Source organism: Mus musculus, chromosome 15, assembly GCF_000001635.26.
Source record: "Mus musculus strain C57BL/6J chromosome 15, GRCm38.p6 C57BL/6J".
NCBI lineage: Eukaryota > Metazoa > Chordata > Mammalia > Rodentia > Muridae > Mus > Mus musculus.
The window spans coordinates 31,601,934-31,621,020 of NC_000081.6; the positions used below are offsets into that span (position 1 = coordinate 31,601,934).

Consider the following 19,087-nt stretch of genomic DNA (forward strand, 5'->3'; position numbering starts at 1 on the left):
AAACTTAGAAGGCGACGTCTAGCACACAAATGCTAATACTAGACATAATGTAGTCACTGATTCAAGGATTTAAGTTTTCAAAGTTTTTGAATCCAGAGTTGCAGCGGGGAGCTTATTTCCTTAAGATATTTTTCTTTTCTTTGATTGCCGCCCGGGCTCTAAGACGTTGGTAGATTCCACTTCCGGTCTCCCCGGAACGCGCGATGGAGCGAGTAGGTGAGGTTTGACCGGCCTGGCGGCGGGCGATATAGTTGTCTGTGGCGCGGGCGCTTGTGGGGATCGGGCGCGCGTGGCTGCGGTGCTCTCCGTCCCGCGCCGGTCGTGGCTACCACAGTGCTTGCTGGGGGCTGCTGTCCGCACCTCCGTGCACAAGACTCACTGCTCAGCCCGATCCTAGGTCGGCTGGAATCCACCCTGCGGTGGACGAGCTGCTGCTTGGAAGCTATTGAGCCTGTAGCTTTGTTTTCTTGTCTGCAAAGATAATAATAATAATAATAATAATAACAATAATAACAGCAATAACAACAACAATAATGACAAAATAATAGCAACAAAAACAATAATAATAATAATAATGATAATGCCTACTTCACAAGGTTGCTGGACGTGCCTGGTCGTCAGCACATAGTATTTGTCCTTAACTTCCCAGGTTACACAGATCCTGGGCCTTCCCCGCGCGTGTACTGTAGGTGGAGACAAAGTAGCACCGGCTGGTGCTCAGAGTCTCTTGTTCTCAGCGTTTTGCTGTTAGAAAGATACCCCGTAAGGGTAACTGCACGGTACGTCTGCCAGAAATCACGATTCATTTTATAAGCTCGGATTTATTTGTGACGAGTTTCCAGTCTCTCCACTCGTACCCCACAGAACAGAAACTGTCCCTGCCGTATTGTCTGTTTTTATTAGGTACTCAAAATTAGAGTGCATATAACCTGTATGACAGTAGGCTAGCTTTCAGGTCTGTGCTGTTACATGACACAGATTGACATTATGTCAGGACAAGGTTTTTAAAGTTAACACAAACAAGGTTTCATTGTGACATTTTCATTCATATATATATATGTAATTGTACCTTGCCATTGACCTATAAGCTGTCCTCATTATCCTCTCTCCTCCTGGTCTTCCCTCTCAACACAGCACACACACTTGTATACAACAAGATTCTGCATCTGAGCGAAAACATGATGGTTCTGAGTCATTAGTTTACAGTTGAATAAAGCTCTGTGTGTATGTACACCACACTGTATCCATTCCACTGTTGGTGGACATCAAGCTAGGTTCAAGAAAGACTTCAAGGATGGCACGGCAAGTAAAGGCGCTTGTTGCCAAGCCTGACCGCTTGTGCTAGGTCTCGGTCCCACGTGGTGCAGGAGCGAGCAGATTCCCACGTGGGTCACAGACCGCCTTCCAGTCAGGCGGCTGCTCCGCTCCCACTCTTCTTGCTTGCACGGGCCCAGTGGTTCGATGCTTTTGCCCTCAGTTCAGATTCCTAGTTTCCTTTCCCCTGTATTCCTTCAGATGCTCATACATAGGCTGACACGTCTTTGCCTCAGTTGGTTTCTACAACTCAAAGGCCAGCTGGGAGACCCTGGAGACCGGGGCGTCATTATTGTCTACCTTCTGGCTTTGTGCATGTGTCTACAGGTGAGGCAGACCTTGGGCCATCTGATTTGTGTTTAACTGTCGTAGCCCAAATTGATACAGTATGATCTGTCTATGACAGAAAGAATTCTTTCTTTTTTTAAAAAAGGGATTTATTTATTATTATACATAAGTACACTGTAGCTGACTTTGGATGCACCAGAAGAGGGTGTCAGATCTGATTACTGGTGGTTGTGAGCCACCATGTGGTTGCTGGAATTTGAACTCGGGATCTTTGGAAGAGCAGTCAGTGCTCTTACCGGCTGAGCCATCTCGCCAGCCCCCCAGAAAAAATTCTTATTTAAATAATAATACTTAGGTTCATCTGTAAGGTACTGGTTAGGAGCAACATGGATGAATCCAGAGGATATCATTTTAAGTGTAGTAAGATGGTGAGAGACCACATACTGTATGTGTGTGCATATTTATGTGTATATTTGCATGGTCCTGTGTGTGTGCAGGAGTTCCATATGTGTACTCATGTAGGCCACAGTTTGATGTAGGTATTTCTGTTGTAGTCCACTTAATTTTTTTGGGATGGTCACTCACCGACCTTGCCTGTTTTTGCGAGGCTGGCTTGACAGCCAGCTTCTGGGATTTGTCATCACCTTCCAGTGCTGTGGTTGCGCCTGTCTTTTCCATGGGTGCTGGGAATCTGAACAGCAAGCACTCTGCCCACTGAGCTCTCCCTGGCCTTTGCAAGCTAGTTGATATAAGTCACCTTTGAAGACAATTAGTGTAAGTCCGAAGTTGAGGAAGTAGAGACTAAACGTAGTGGTACTTAGGGTGGGTGGCAGAGGGTGGATGGGGAGAAGACAGCTGAAGGATAGAGGAGTTCTTGGGCAGTAAAAATCTTCTATAATTGACTGATGAGGCTCACACACACTTATACTAAAACCCGTTGAACTGTACACATTAAATGGACAAATTGTATTTGTATTAATTCTGTCCTAGTAAAGCCTAAAAACACTGGGTTTCCAAGCTGACGCTTTCTTTGATCAGACTATTAAAATGTGGAGTTTTATGATTAAAACTTGCAATAATGGATACTAAGATAACACATTAATTACGAGAGTCCTAGACACACTAAGTCAGTACATTGGAAAGATTTTAATCTTTCTTTAGTATTGAAGAACTTTCCCAAATCACTTTAATTTTGCCAGTGGGATTTAGAAGTCATTGTAGAATTTTATACAGCATTCAGTGAACTTGTCCTTTAGAAGGGATTAGTGGGGCTGGAGAGGTTGCTCAGGGGTTAAGAATACTTGCTGCTCTTACAGAGGACTCAAGGTTGGTTCCCATTAACAATGTCAGGCAGCCACAGTCACCTGAGACTCCAACTCCAGAGAATCTGATACCCTGTTCTGGCCTCTGTGGGGACACACACACACACACAAAACACACTCTCACACACCCTCCACACTCTCATACATACACTTGAACACTCTCACACACTCACACACTCTCTCACACACACACACGTGCGTGCATGCACACACATGTACACACACTAACACTCATACACACACTCGAACACATACACACACACATACACTCTCTCTCTCTCTCTCTCTCTCTCTCTCTCACACACACACACACACACTCTCACACACCCTCCACACTCTCATACACACACTTGAATACTCTCACACACTCACACACTCTCTCACACACACACACACGTGCGTGCATGCACACACATGTACACACACTAACACTCATACACACACTCGAACACATACACACACACATACACTCTCTCTCTCTCTCTCTCACACACACACACACACACACACACTCTCACACACCCTCCACACTCTCATACACACACTTGAATACTCTCACACACTCACACACTCTCTCACACACGTACACACACTAACACTCATACACACACTGGAACACACACACACATACACACACTCTCTCTCTCTCTCACACACACACACACACACACACACACACACTCTCACACACCCTCCACACTCTCATACACACACTTGAACACTCACACACTTGAACACTCGCTCACACATGCACACACACGTGCGTGCACGCACACACACGTACACACACACTAACACTCATACACACACTCGAACACACACACACACACAGACACACAGACACACACACACACACACTCTCTCTCTCATACACACACACACACACTCTCTCTCTCTCTCTCTCACACACACACACACACACACACACACACACACACACACACACACGCAGCACGAGTCAGTGTGAGAAGGGCTGCTGAGAAGATGCAGCCTTGGCTTTCTAGTGTGTGCTCCAAGTGTTTCTGCTTTCCCCCAATGATGGCTCAAATCTAGGAACGCCTGAGGAAGAAAGACAGGCGGGCCCTGTTCTTCCTACGAGTCTGGAATCCGACAGTTCAAAGAGGACCAGTTGGGGATTCTTGATTACTGGGGTCGTTGGTGGTGCACTGCTGACAGTGTATGCTGTGGCCACACCATTCATCACCCCGGCCCTCCGGAAAGTTTGTTTGCCATTCGTGCCTGCAACTTCGAAGCAGGTTGAAAATGTTGTCAGGATGCTGCGACACAGAAGAGGACCCCTGGTGGACATCGGCAGTGGCGATGGGCGGATTGTGAGTTATCCTAAAACATTTTAAGGTTAAACTTTAACCTTAAACCTTAATAAGAGTGGCCTTATTCGAGGAGGTGTATCACTGGGGGCACGCTTTGAGGTTTCAAAAGCCCAAGCCATTCCCAGTTAGCTGTTAAACTTTCTGCTTTATTTTTTTCATGAGGCTTCTGCAAAGATTTGCCAATTGTGGCAGTTGGAAAAGTGTGTGTCTTATTTTGCGTTTGGCTAAACTGTTGTCCCACCAGCATGTGTTCAGAGTCCATTTTTCTGTGATTGATTTTTCCTCCCCTGGAGGAAAAGAACTCTAAACATGCCAGATAGAAAGGAGCAGTTAATTGCTAATTATAAAGTAGTCTATTAGGATTTTTGGTCCAGTAAAGGTGGCATGATCACAAGAAACATGCTGAATCGTGGAGTTTAATATCTTTATTCTTTTGCAGCCTAGATGCTTGCTTTATGTTTCTCTGTATTGGCACGTGGGTAAGGAATGATTCCTGGGAATTGGTAGAGAGTTAAGTAAGAAAAGTGAAGTCCTGATTGACTAAAGATAGGAATTCAAAATGGGGATAACTGCATGTAGCTGTGTCCCAGTAGTCAGGAGGTGGAGGCAGGAGGATTATGACTTCAAGGCTAGCCTCTCCTATATACAGAATTTGGGTCACATGAGGACCTGTCTAAAAGGAAATTCAGAATTTTAGTGGCTTCAACATGCTGGGATCCCAGCCTGAATCTCTGAGTAAAGAAAAGGTCATGCCTGGCAGGTGAGTGGTTCTCGGTGAGGCAGGCGGCCACGTCCTGACAGCAGGAGTGCAGACAATGGGCGGAGCTTGTGTTCTGGCAGCATGAGTGTACAGACCAGGCAGATTGCATTACTTTCACTAGTCCTGTGGACACTGGCTTGGGAACACCTTCTTCTTCCATGCTAGAAGGCTGACTGGCTTTGTCTCGTGCAGGCAGCCACAGATGCTGGGAGCTCATGAGGCTGTGGTCGTGGGGAGGTTATTTTTATTGCTTATTATCTGTTGTTGACTTTCATTTTCCTCCCTGCTCTGCCAGCCACTGGTGCAGAAATGTGCAGATTTTCAGCTACAGTTTGTTGTCACTAGGGTTAGCTGAGCCAGAATCAGGAATACATTTGTCCAACACAACCCTGAGTGTCTCTCTTCTGATACTCAAGGTGAAATCTTTGAGAAAATGGAGAAAACTTTGGGTTGGCTGTTGTCCTGTCCATGAATGGTAGAACTTCAGATATACCATTTTAAACATGTTGTCTTCATCAAAGGGGGCAGTAGCCATTTTAAAGCCTGTATTACTTACATGAAATAATGAGTTTCATTGTGAGACTTTGCCCATGTACATCACGCACTTTGGTCCTGTCACTCCACCCACTTCTCTTAGCTCCTGTCTTAGTTACTGTTCCAATGCTGTGATAAGACACCATGACCAAGGCACCTTACAGAAGAAGAGTTTGTGGGGGTGGGGGGGATACAGTTACATAGGGCCATCATGGTGGGTAGCATGGCAGCAGGCAGTGTACTGGAACAATAGCTGAGAGCTCCCATCTCATTGACGTGCAAAAGGCAGGGAGGGAGCTAACTGGGAATGGCTTGGGCTTTTGAAACCTCAAAGCGTGCCCCCAGTGATACACCTCCTCGAATAAGGCCACTCTTATTAATCCGTTCCAAACAGTTTCACTAACTGGGGACCAAGTATTCAACTATGGCCTATGGGAGCCATTCTCATTAAATCATTAAATCTACCATATTTCTCCTCTCCCTGATCCCTTCCTCTTTCCCAGTAGACCTCAAGAAGTATGTTTTAATAGGATGGTTTAGGGTTATAAACCATAAATAGGGAACTCTCATACAAGATGACTTCTTTCTGTTGCTAACCCCTTGCCTCTGTCAGGTGATTGCAGCTGCAAAGGAAGGCTTCCCAGCGGTGGGGTATGAATTGAATCCATGGCTGGTTTGGTACTCCAGATATCGTGCCTGGAGGGCAGGCGTGCATGGCTCTGCCAAGTTTTATATTTCAGATCTCTGGAAGGTATGTAACAACTCTGGAGGATGGAGCTACAAAAGCTAATAGACCCTATTCATTTATAATTAGGATGACTGACAAAGCGAGTCAAGAGAAAACACAGTCCAAATGAATATTGTGTCGTAACAAGATGTATCCACATTTTAAACTGATGGATTTACTGATGGCTTCCTTCAGTGCAGAAGCTTCAAGTTTTGATAAAAGTCATATGAATGCTATGAATTTATGACCAAATTCAAGCAGTTTCATTTTTCTTATGAAATAATGAAATAGTTCATTTGGAAATCATAGGTTATTCGTGATAAATATTTGGTTTCTCTGTGTGTGTTGCATGTTAAGAGACAAAGCTGGAAGATAGAGTGAAGAGTCTATGGTAGCTTCTTGTCCTCATAAGTGGGAGGAGTTTCCAAATATATTTGTATCTTCTCTTTTCCACAATATTTTTATTATTTGGGAATTTCACATCACGCACCCCACCACACTCACCTCTCAGTCCTCCCAGCTCTGCCCTCTCCTTTTGTAACTTACCCCTCCCCTGCCCCCATCATCCTCCCACCCCCCCACCCTCCCACCCCCCACCCGACCCCACCCCCCAAAAAAAGAAAGAAAAACCCCACCAGTCCAGTCTGTGTTGCCTGTATATTCACTGGAGCATGGTCACACCACCATGGTCGGCCTCTTTTAAAAATCCGAGTCTTTTCTGACCCTCAGCTCCTCCAGAGCTCCTCAGTTGTGGAGAGCTACACTTTAGTATCTTGTATCTGTACTCTTGAATAAAGCCACAGACTGTCTATTGTGTTAGGAAAGCTTCACAAAGTGCTTTTTCTTAAATAAGAATTTGCCACTTGTACCACCGTCCTCGGCAGCTATGATAGCACACTTGGACTTTGTTTGTATTGTTTTCAGGCTCTATATAACTGAGTGGTCTCCATAGAGTAAATAGGACTTTTATTGGGCAATAAGAGTTTTGGCTGGCAAAGCACTTTTAACCCATTTTTCAGCTGCTGTAAAAACCATTTTATTGTACTTTGAATGAACTGTTAGGGAAGAGGAAGACGCCACAGGGTGAGGCAGGTGGCTTTGGGTGTTGGACCAGAAGCAGGGCAGAGTCCTGCCCTGAAGGAGTCCCCGTGAGGATGAGATGTGTCCCAGGATGCATCTGGAAAGCTGATGCATTCACTGGTGTATGCCAAAGTACATGTGGCAGTGTTTTCTTTTTGTTGTGCCTCTTGTGGCTGTTCTTTGGGGGACTGAAAACCTGCCCTCCTCCAGCGTGGGCTCCTGTGAAACACGGTGCATGGCTTAGAATTAACCTGCCTTTGTTTCCATCTCGTTCAGGTCACCTTTGCACAGTACTCCAATGTTGTCATTTTTGGTGTGCCCCAGATGGTGAGTCTGCACCCCTTTCCTTGTGACCTGCTTCTTGCTGGCACGACCAGCTGCATGCAACACATCACCTCTTCTCGCACATAGGCAGTGGTGGCTTCCCAGTGACTTTGAGGGAACATTGGATTTCAGGTCATTGGTTTAATGGGATACTTACAGACCTTCAAAGTTTAATCTTAAGGACTCAGCCACATTTTAAAATTTAGTTTCAGAGAAAAAAGAAATCTCAATGATCTCCCAAAGCCTTAAGTCACAGTTTGGAAACTGCCTTATGCGGTTCCAGCAGTGAGTGTGGTCGGTGATTTTCACGGCTGCTCACTCGCACCCCGCCGCCATCACTTGGGGAAGTTAATGGGATGCTCCCTTTGAATTGATCATTCCTCCAATTTTGCTGGAAGATAATTTTCAGGGTGGATGAGCATTGACTGGTTTCAATTTCCTCCAATTCGCAGATTTGCTAAAGAACTGAGTATTGAACTTTGATTAGCTATGTTCAAAGTAAAAGTACCACACTATTGTACTGAAAATGGGCCTAACTCGCTCACTCGCCCTTGCAGAGACGTTCAGGGTAGGATGCTTAGGTCACTCCTGGCTTAGATACCAAAGATAGCAACCCTCTTTTACTTCTCAGAGTTGTAATTGTAGCCATAATAATCTTGGCAGAATTAGATGTTTGATGAAATGGCGCTATATAGCTGATATGGTTTTTAATTAAAAAAAGGAAATTTAGTTTTTGTTGTTTTATTTTGCTATCTATGCCTTAGACCTTTGTTGATGCTTTTTGAGCTAGAGTGTCTCTGTGTAGGCTGGCTGGCTTCCACTTGCAGCAGTTCTCCTGCCTCCCAGGTGTGGAGACTATGGGTGTGTGCCCCAAGGCCCAGCTATGCTCGGGCCTTTATAAATAGCGTTGAACTGCTTGAGAGATGCATCTCCTCCTTGGAACTTTGAGTGGAATGAATGGTGCAGTCTTGGCTTTGTACAAACCAGAAATGGCACTATTACAAAAGTGGCTGTATTTATGTGTCTGTTACAGTACCTAAGAGTAACTGTTGTAAAAGTGAAGGCAGGTGTGAGGTCTTGGTCCCTGGTCATTTAAGAACTTGCTTGAGCCGGGCGGGCGGTGGTGGCACACACCTTTAATCCCAGCACTTGGAAGGCAGAGGCAGGCAGATTTCTGAGTTCGAGGCCAGTCTGGTTTACAAAGTGAGTTCCAGGACAGCCAGGGCTACACAGAGAAACCCTGTCATGAAAAACCAAAAACCAAACAAACAAACAAAAAACTTGCTTGGGTCAGCCTGGGCTCACACCTGCAATCCCAGCACCAGGGAGGAGGGTTATTGTGAGTTTGAGGCCAGCCTGGGTTGCAGAGTGAGGCCTGTCTCAACTCCCACAGCCCACAGATAAACGTACTTTGGGATCATAGACTTGATAGGGATTTGTGATGGTGATTACTACTTACAATGCTCAGCCTTTTCCTTCTAAGATGTAATGCTTAGCATATTGGATGTAGGGAAGTAGAAAGTAGATTTCCTGGGTGTTCTGTACTGGAGAGGTGCTAAGCTGACATATAGGCTCCAAAGCCTTGCTGCCTTGTCCCAGCTGGGGGCAGCAGTGGCCTTTGTGATACTGGGTGGCGGTTGCTCTGCTGCCTGAGTCAGGACTGGTTTGCACATATGTCAGGGCTGTTTCCTCAGGAGCAGCGGGAGTCTTGTTATTTTGAAAAATACATTTGCAATCATTGCTTCTTCTCCGGCATACAGACAACTCTCAGCCAAGTAATTTCAGCATTCCAGTGTTCCCTGAGAGTGTTCCCTGAGCGGGAGAGAGAGGGGCAGTGGGGATTCACAGAGGGGTCCTGTTGCTTTGAAAGCGATTTGGCCGGCTGTGTGCTCCATGGCATGGGCTGAGGAGGGGCACAGAAAGCTCATTGGGCTTTTGTTGAGTGGAAGGCTGAGTTTCATGTGCAGAACCCCCACTTTCAGCCCACATCAAACTTTACTCAAGTGGAAGTAGTGAGGGGCAGGAGAGAATGCTGGCTGGGAAGTTGGAGATCAGCTTTGCCCTCTCATAGTTGTGAGACCCTGGGAAAGTGCTTACTGTGTGTGTAAGGGTGCTGTTAACCACATCCCATTCTCTGGAACACTGGTCAGTACTCCTGTAGAGGCGGACAGCTGGCATGGTAAGCCCGCAGCCCTGCCTTTGATGCCAGCTGGGTTATTCCTAGTGGCACAGTGAGTTTATAAGTGGGAACCAGTGCTAACACTTCAGTGTGTAGCATACATCAGATTGGATGGTGAGTGACATTTGGACCCGCTAAACACTATGAAGCATAAGCTTATGAACCAAGAGGTTCTTTTCAAAATGCAGAACAAGTTGGTTGGGCCTTTGTTTAAAACCCTCTGTGAGGCTGGAGATGTAGTTCAGGTGGTGGAGTATGTGCCTAGCGTTCATGAAGCCCTGGGTCTGGTCCCCAGTACTACAGAAAACAGATGTGCTGGCACATGCCTGTAATCCCAACACGTGGGAGGTAGAGACACAGGGTTAGAAAGAAGTTCAAGGTAATCCTTGGCTACGTAGTGTGTTTGAGGTCAGCATGGATTACACAAGTTTCTCAAATACCCCGCAAAACCAAAACACCAAACAAAAACCCTCTGTCACTTACTTGCTATCTTAGGGAAAAAGTTCAAATCTGCTGAGTGACTCAGACTGGCATGGAGTGGCCCCTGCCCACTTGTGATCTTGTCTTAGCCATTTTCCTGTTAGTTCTCTGCACAGGCATTCATCTTGTCAGTCCTTGGACTTGGCTATGCCTCTCTCCATTCTCATTGCCCTCAGGTCCACTCTGCACTCAGCCTAGTTAGTGAACGCCTGCCCCTTCCTCTGAGAAACTGTTCATAGTGGTCTTTTTGTAAAAAAAAAAAAAAAGTCTTTTGTTTTATTTATTTATATGAGTACACCATAGCTGTCTCCAGACACACCAGAAGAGGTCATTAGATCCCATTACAGATGGCTGTGAGCCACCACGTGGTTGCTGGAAGTTGAACTCAGGACCTCTGGAAGAGCAGTCAGTGCTCCTAACCATTGAGCCGTCTCTCCAGCCCCATAGTGGTCTTAATGCTCCCCACTTTCTACTGTGTGGTACCTTGATCCTGTCCTTCAGTGAATATTGTACACTAGGCTCTTCTGTGCCTGAAGACTTTGCTCATGCAGTGAGGGTGGCTGCTGTGTAGGAGACAGGGTTCCCTTATCACTTATACATCAGTGAGTAACAAACACAAATACCCTGAGGGACCTTGACACGGCTTTAGAGGCAGTGGGACCTGGGAGAATGGAGCCAACAAATGAGGTGAACTAAATAAAGTCTCACGCAGTGGTCCCCTTTATCCAGAGTCCCAGACAGTTTATACTCTAAGGGTTAAGAAGGATCACATGAGCAAAGTTCCTCTGAGTTCACGCTGTATGCAGTCACAAGGACAAGTTACATGTGGCAAACCACATGAGGACGTGTTCTGACAGGACTTTTACACTAGTGAAAAGATTATATAGTAAATGAGACACCCATGTAGAATACACCATATACTAGAGGAGAATAACATGCTGAGGGATTATTGGAAGCAGGGAAGGGTAGGGCAAGGTGAGTATCCCTGGAAGGACACTGTCTATGAGTTGTCATCTGGGCTGAGGACCTGCAGTTCTCCAGTGCTGAATGCTGTGCTGGTTGGTTGGTGGAGAGCAGTCAGTAAGTACAGCTCATGGGGATGATGGAGATGAGCCAGGGAACGGAACTGGTACATGGAAGATGCTGGTCCTTCTATGGGCAGGAGCTGTTGAGGGTAAGCAGAGGGCGTAGGGACTGGCTAGGATAGAAAAAGACCATCCCATCTTTATGGAGGTCAGACCCAAGACATTAGAAACTGGGAGACACCTTAAGTGCTCTTTTGGGTGTCCAGGTGACAGACTGAGGCTCAGTCTCGAGTGTGTTAGCTGGTGAGATGTCAAATTCCAGCTTCTCTGCAAAGAGAAACTCAAAAGCAGTCGTGGGCGAATCCAACATTGGTGAGAGACAGAAGAGTCAAGGCCAGTTACTTCTTGTCTTCTGCTTCCTGGATGTTTGAGCCACCAGAAGCTGAGCTGGGGGAGAGAGGTACAGGAGAAGCCCTCTGTAGCAGCTCAGTATGGGCTCCTGAAGTCACTCTGGAAGTGTTGGGTAAGGAAGAGCCTAAAGCTCAGGTGTACAACCGTGGGCAAGCCCAAGGGGCAGGCAGACTTCAGGGGGGAGCTGCATAAGGCCTGCTGAGCTTTGTCTTGGAAGTGAGGCATAACCCGCCAAGGCTTCAGGGTATCGTCTTGGTAAAGACGCCCTCAGTCTTGGAGCCAAGTGGAAGAGGAAGGAGGCCGTCAGGTCACATGTCACATTGTCAGCCATGGGCCTGCCTTATGCCTTTAGCTGAAGAATGATTGGAATATGATGAGTTTGTGTCACTTTGAAACCCATAATTGTATGAATAATTTTGAATTCTATTAGGTAGGCATAACACATCAATGCTTCTCTTTGTGTGTGATATCAGGACAGATTTGATGCATATTTATGTGTAATTTAGTCAGTTAACTTCTTATGATTGAAATAGCTTCTTTCATTTTAGGTTTATCTTGACTTAGCATGTGACAGTCACTCTGAAATAAGAGGAACTAGAAAAGAGAAAAGAATAGTAATGTGAATACGTTTACAATTATCTTTTTATGAACAAAATTACCATAAGAAACCTGGTATTTTGAAAAATGCATGTTGTCTCATGTTTTGTGTATTTAATTTTTCCCTCAAGGAATAATTTCTTTTTTTAAATCTTTGCCGGCCACCAGAAGAATAGAAATCTTCTCTCCTTAATGAGATTTAGCCTCTTGTTATCAAGTCTAATGATGCATTAGAATTTTGGCTTATTCTGTTCATATTACGGAGGTTCTTCCAAGCCATTTTTATAAGATGTTAGTCAAGAATAAGACCTTCATGAGAGCCCTGTCGGTCTCTCTGTCTTGCTGTAGTTACTTTTAGAGGGAGTAGTTTTTGCTTAGATCTTCATTTCTAAGTATCATTTTTCATTACAGGGAACCAGGAATCCTTGAGAATTGCTGATTTAGGGTTGCAGAAAGGAAGGTAAAAAAGCTTGGAGCCAGTGTTTGAGCCAAGACATAAGGAAGTACTTAAACTATTGAATGGGAGTGTTTCCAAAGGCTGAGAAGCCAGATGCAAGGGATGCCCCGTGGGCAGATTTGGACAGGTCGAACATTAGGATAGACAAGGCCAGCAGTGAGCTATGAGTCACTGAGTGAGCCATTAGGACATGGGCATTCTTATTTGCCACAGATAGATATTGCAGGCAGGAGACAGAGGGACACAAGAAGGGAAAGCTCTTCCTTGCCACAGAATCCTAACTGTCCATCCAGAGGCAGATGGAGGACTAACCTGTTGTCGCTTGAGTCTTTATGGTAAAAATTGAATTCAGTCAGGATCCTCAGTGGATGCTACTTCTAGGGCAGAGGTGACCTGTGAGTAAAGGTGCTTCCAGTGGTCTACAGCGGGTCACTGAGGGTAAAGGGAAGGCAGCAAGTACGTTACAGAGGTACAAGATTCACGCTGATCGAGGGCCTGATGAACCATCAGGGCAGAAGGGCCTCCTGGGTCGGTTCACAGGCTTGCAGCAAGGCCATTGCCAGAGACCCACACGCCATGCACTGAGCCATCAGGAATAAATATCAGGGGATCCTGAGGTGAAGGTCATTTTGGCCATTGTCATGGAAGACAAAGAAAGATAGGAACTGTTCCAGGTCAGAAGGGACTGAAGTGGGCATGTAGCTGAGAGGTAGAGCCCTCCCTGGACTGGCATGTACCACAAGACAAAACATACAAAACCAAACAACAACAAATAAAATTAGGAGACCAAACAACCCATATGGTTAAGCAAGAGCCTTACTCACTTCTTGGGTGGTGCCGGACATCACTGGATTGTTCTGGGGTTACTGAGGGTCACGTGGCCTGCTTCCTGGGGTGGCCCTCACAGGGACTGTGGAGGAACAGGATTGTTGTGTAAAGAAGCAGAGTTCAGGGAGCCAGAGTGCCATGGTGGGCAGTAAGGCAGTGAGCGGTAGAACTCTGCCCTGGGTGGACGGCACATGGGTCTTTTCTCAGGATCTGCAGCTTGTCTACAATTTTACACCATCTCAAAATTAGTTGAAAGTAGAAAGTGAAACAAACAATTTTAGAAGATGAAGGTGTTAGTACATTTTTTACAAATACAGATAATTTTAAATACTTGCTAATTTGTTGATGTCATTAAAATGTCAATACTTTCAGCAAATATTAAAAGCACTTTATTTGTAGGTTGGGTGATAAAATTAATAGAAAATTGATATAACCTATATTCAGAAATTCACCCTTATGGATGTAGAGGTAGCTTAGTGGGAGAGGGTTTGCCGAGCACGAGTGAGGTCCTGGTTGCACTTTGTAGAACTGACTACCTCCAAGGGTGGACATGCATCATCAGTATGTTATAAACATATTATAAAGTTATTTCTAATGGGTAGAATGTGGTCTACCAATTTTTTTTCATGGTCTGATTAAATAATATTTCACAGACTCTAAAAGCTGGGTGGTAGTGGCTCACGCCTTTAATCCCAGCACTTGGGAGGCAGAGGCAGGCAGATTTCTGAGTTTGAGGCCAGCTTGGTCTACAAAGTGAGTTCCAGGACAGCCAGGGCTATACAGAGAAACCCTGTCTCGAAAAACAAAACAAAACAAAAAAAAATGTTGATGCTACAGTATACTGTTAATTGTTGAGGAAAAAAACCCAGCTATAGTAATTTTGAGATAATGCCAGTTATATGGTATATCCCACTTTAGAGATGTTAAAAGTGTAGGAAAATATGTTTTAAACACCCAACACATGCTATGTTGGAGTGCTTAAGTAGGTAAGTCATTTAAAATAGTATTTTAATTGACATATCATGGTTTTTGTCAGAAAAGCAAGGATTTATGACATGTATCTGCTGAGATAGGTTATTTTATGATGGGTGCTAGAAAATGTCCCTGTAACTGCCGGTAATGTGTCTTCACGTGTTAATGGATTGCTTGATAAGTGCCTGTGCCTGCGCCTGCGCCTGCGGTGTTGTGTTGTGTCGTATGTTCAGGGCCTTTGGAGTGCAGCAAGGCATTTGGAAGTCTCTGTCAGTGTTGAGGGTCCTAACGGCCGTCCCTCTCCACAGATGCCACAGCTGGAGAAGAAGCTTGAGCTGGAGCTGGAGGACGGAGCTCGAGTCATTGCCTGTCGGTTCCCGTTCCCACGCTGGACTCCAGACCACACCACTGGAGAGGGCATCGACACCGTGTGGGCCTATGACATGAGTGCTCAGAGAGGACGGGGAGGACGGCCGAATCAGGAGTGGGTCGGCCAGAAGAACCTCTCGGAGACAGCAGGCCTGCAGGCCTCCTCATCTGAGACACGGAGCAAGCTCCTTGACGTTGAGTGACAAGTCACCGCTGCTAATCTTCCGTTCTTGAGAAAATGAACAGAACTCAGAGAAGCATTTAAGTTTAAGCTCTGCTGCTTTTTGAAGGGCAGTTTCACACGGCCTGGGGTGGCCTTGCACTTACTGAGCACGATGACCCGGAACTTCTGATCCTTCCACTTCTACCTGCCCAGTAAAAGGTGCTCCTAGTGGGACATCCTGGATAGGGTGCATGAAGATATAAGTAAGGGACCGTCTGTCTGTGGGTCAGAAGGTATCATCTCAGCAGCATGGTTTAATGGCTCGGGTGAAGAGGGCAGGGCACTTAGGCAAACACCTGCAGTTTCCTGTGGTTTTGTCCATGACTGAATTTCTGTAGTGTGTAGCTAAATTAAATTTCTAAAGAGAGTGCCATTTAGCTTTATAACCGTGACAAGGAGTGTTTTACCCTGCGGCTGGTGGCTTACTCTACTGCATTGAGTACGTACACGCACAACTGTGTGCAGATGAGCTGTGTAACACGCACATGCCTTAACTTTGGAGAAGTTGTGATCAACTGCACATGGCTCTAAGTGACAGCGCTGTGTATTTTAGTGTCATTGTGGCACTACAATCTAAGTGGTAATATCTCAGATCTGATGAGGCTTTTCGGGAACATCCTTGGCTCAGGGAGAAGAGAGAAGGTTTAACAGTGAGTGACTGAGCTCTGGCTGGGATCTGTGTATTGGTCAGTAAGGGTGAATAGGGAGTGAGCTTTGGAATCTGAGCAGAGTTCCTGTTCCCTGCAGGAGGCCTTGGACAGTGACTTAATGTCTCTGAGCCCTGGTGTCTGCCACCAGGACAGTGACACACTGGACATGGGTCTGGGGATCAGTTTTTAAACCTAACCACACAGTCTTTGCTCTGCCAACAGTATTTATGCTTTAGACACTGTGGGAAAGGCTATGCAGGGAAGTCACAAATTATTTCTGCTAGTTACTTCTCTTATTTTATGAGATCAGCCATTGATTTAACATTTCTCACTTACGAGAAAAGACTGATTTAGAGGGAAGACAAGTTAGGGACGACCTTTGCGTGTGAGTAGACAGGCTTCATAGATCGGAAAAGTGAATCCTGAGTGGTGGCAGCTCAGCTCATGTGCTCTTGTCAGAGAAAAGATGGGACTCCCCTCCCACATCTGGGATCTAAATCCCACAGGTCCTAATGGGACTTTCATGTTAAAAGATGGCTGAATATTTAGCTAAACTGATGAAAACAGGGACATTTGATATCTTCCTTGTAAGCAAGGACCAATTGGGATACATGTATTTCATCGATCATTCATGACACGTGATGTCTGTTGAGGCTCTGCTGGTTTGTGATGAGAAGACATCACGGCCCCCAGCACTTGTGTAGAATGTAGAAACAGCTCTCTGAAGAAATAGAAGCTTTGTATGTCTGTGAGGAGCACATGGAAGGTGTAGGCATTAAATCATTTGTCGACTGCTGCTCCCCTTAGCTCTCCTGGCCTCGGGCTTGCCTGTAAAGGCAGTTCTGTGTGGCTCTCACCTCCTGCTCTAGCTGCTGCTGAGATATTCCAGACACACTGAGAGGGGTCAGCCCTGCTCCTTGCCACACGGTGTGGTGAGGAGATGTAGGGTCTTTGGGACCTTGGAGGTATTTCACAGATTTTTATATATTTTTCTGATGGGTTTGTAAAGGCATCAAACCGTAGTCATTTATAACTTACCTTTCCCCCCTTTTCCATGGTGAGAATCAATGGATGTTCAGTCCTGTGACCTCAGAGATCCATAGACTTGTACTGACCAGCTTCTTGGAGGTCATGAACTATTCTTTAAGGTGCTGCTTTGTTTTTTTTTTTTAAATTTTTTTTTTAATATTTATTTATTTATTTTTATTATATGTAAGTACACAGTAGCTATCCTCAGATACTCCAGAAGAGGGCATCAGATTTCATTACAGATGGTTGTGAGCCACCATGTGGTTGCTGGGATTTGAACTCAGGACCTTTGGAAGAGCAGTCAGCGCTCTTAACCCCTGAGCCATCTCACCAGCCCCAAGGTGCTGCTTTGTTAAATAAACAGTGTGACAAGGAACTTCTGTACCAGGAGGTATGGCTTCTCCTCTCTGTCTAGTTTGAATTTTTATCAGTTAGGTTAAGGACACTGATCGAGTTTGTTCAGGAGAGCTACTATGATGTCAGAAATAGGGTTCCTGTCTAAACAGATTGGGATCAGGGACCAGTGACAACTTGGTAAAATTCAAAGCTAAAGAAGCTAAAAGCTCTTGGGAGAGCCCTTGCCCGGCATGTGCAAGGCCCAGGGGCACCCCCGTTCTTACAGGTTTTGGTCCAAGGGGTCCTGACTAATCAGCCTGAGCCCCTCGGTGTGCTCCACCACCCCCGGTGGTAGAGCCCCTCGGTGTGCTCCACCACCCCCGGTGGTAGGCTGTCCTTTGGAGAGCGTTGAGGATCCGGGACAGATGTAGACAAGGAGTCCAAACCCAGTAAGAAATGTGCTCCATGAAGTCACCTGAAGTAAGGCTTGCCCTGCATCAGAGTTTCTTCCTGTAGACAGAAAGCAGAAGCTGGACGGCCACTTGGTGGGGATGTTGTAGAAGCAATCTTTGCAGCATGTCTGAGTTACAAGACAAACCAAAGTGATGTTTTTGGTTTTTTTTCGCCCCCACTTTTCATAGGGCCTCCTGAATCATCCCAACAGACCTCTAAGGTCTGTGTAATAAGGTGGCGTGTAATTCTGATAAAACCTCCCATCCCTACAAACGCAAACAAAGTGGTCACAATCTTGGAATGCTGATGAGTGAAGTTAAATTATACCAGAACAGCCATGAAGTGTGGAGCTCAGGAATGCTGGGCTCTAAACCTTTGGGAAGTGGTTTACTACAGTGGTCAAAAGCTCATTTAAAAAACCTTTTTACATTAGTGTGTGTGTGTGTGTGTGTGTGTGTGCGCGCACGCATGCGCGCACACATGTGCACCAGGGGGAGTCAGGAGTTACATTACACACACGTGGAGTTCAGAGGACAACTTGTGGGTTAGTTCTCTCCTACCATATGGATCCTAGGGTTCAAACACAGATATCAGGCTTGGTGACAAGGGCCTTTCCTCCCTGAGCCTTTTGCCGGCCCACAGACAAGGCGTTTGAATCCTCTCGTCAGTGCAGTTCACTAATGGCTCCTCATCGTCCCTAAAGGGATGCTGTCTACTCCCAACCTCATCAAGAGAGCAGCCATATGGAGAGCAAACATCCTTCCAACCCTCCTCTGTCGATCAAAAAGGACTGAGTATCTGAACCTGTGCATACTGTTGGCTGGTGAACTGCTTGCTAGCAAGGGGCAAGGAGCTACGTGGACCCCATGTTAGATTAGGGAACATGAAGACTGGGCTAAAGGCCAAGGTCAGAGGAAATTCAGTTCTCACTGGAAGGACAAAGCCAACAGACTTCTGAGCATGTCTTGGTTTCAAGTGGGAGGGGCCAGCCCACAGGACCAGAGGCCCTTGGGAACAGAGCCCAGTCTGCCCTTATTGGTTAAGACTAAGTGAACTGTTCTTGGAAGGACTCCATTTAGAAAATAGGTAATTTTTAGGACCAATGAAAATAGTACTTGCCCAAACAGGTATTAAACACAGGGAACTAACTTATTATCCTTAACGACAGCGTGGGCCGTATACTTAAATAGGAAGGTGGATATTTGTATAAAGGAAAGGGCAGCCGCATCTAAATAACACAATAATGTCTCTCAGCTTAGAAACCTCTAGTGGTTTGAGAGTCCTCTTAGGCAGAACACCTTCCTGTAGATTGAAGTGTTCTGTAATAATGACACATTATGAGTCTCCTGGAAGCGGCACACTTGTGACTCAATGAACTGATGCAAATTGAACATGAGC

The 19,087-nt window shown here is 45.7% G+C and overlaps 1 protein-coding gene across 3 annotated transcripts; it reads left to right on the top strand.

The window, feature by feature from the left end:
* The first annotated feature begins 182 nt into the window (after window positions 1–182).
* Window positions 183–15,604, top strand: Atpsckmt (ATP synthase C subunit lysine N-methyltransferase). 3 transcript variants are annotated; one of them, NM_001356313.1, is made up of 6 exons: window positions 183–216; window positions 1,516–1,641; window positions 3,978–4,255; window positions 6,163–6,300; window positions 7,633–7,683; window positions 14,938–15,602. In NM_001356313.1, exons 3-6 carry the CDS (start codon window positions 4,199–4,201, stop codon window positions 15,199–15,201), a joined length of 510 nt encoding a protein of 169 aa, NP_001343242.1. In that variant the 5' UTR covers window positions 183–216; window positions 1,516–1,641; window positions 3,978–4,198; the 3' UTR covers window positions 15,202–15,602. The 3 variants fall into 3 exon arrangements, with proteins under 3 accessions (NP_001343242.1, NP_080822.1, XP_030104583.1); NM_026546.3 differs by lacking the exon at window positions 1,516–1,641; XM_030248723.1 differs by lacking the exon at window positions 183–216 and having other exon boundaries at window positions 520–1,641; window positions 14,938–15,604.
* The last annotated feature ends 3,483 nt before the right edge of the window (window positions 15,605–19,087 follow it).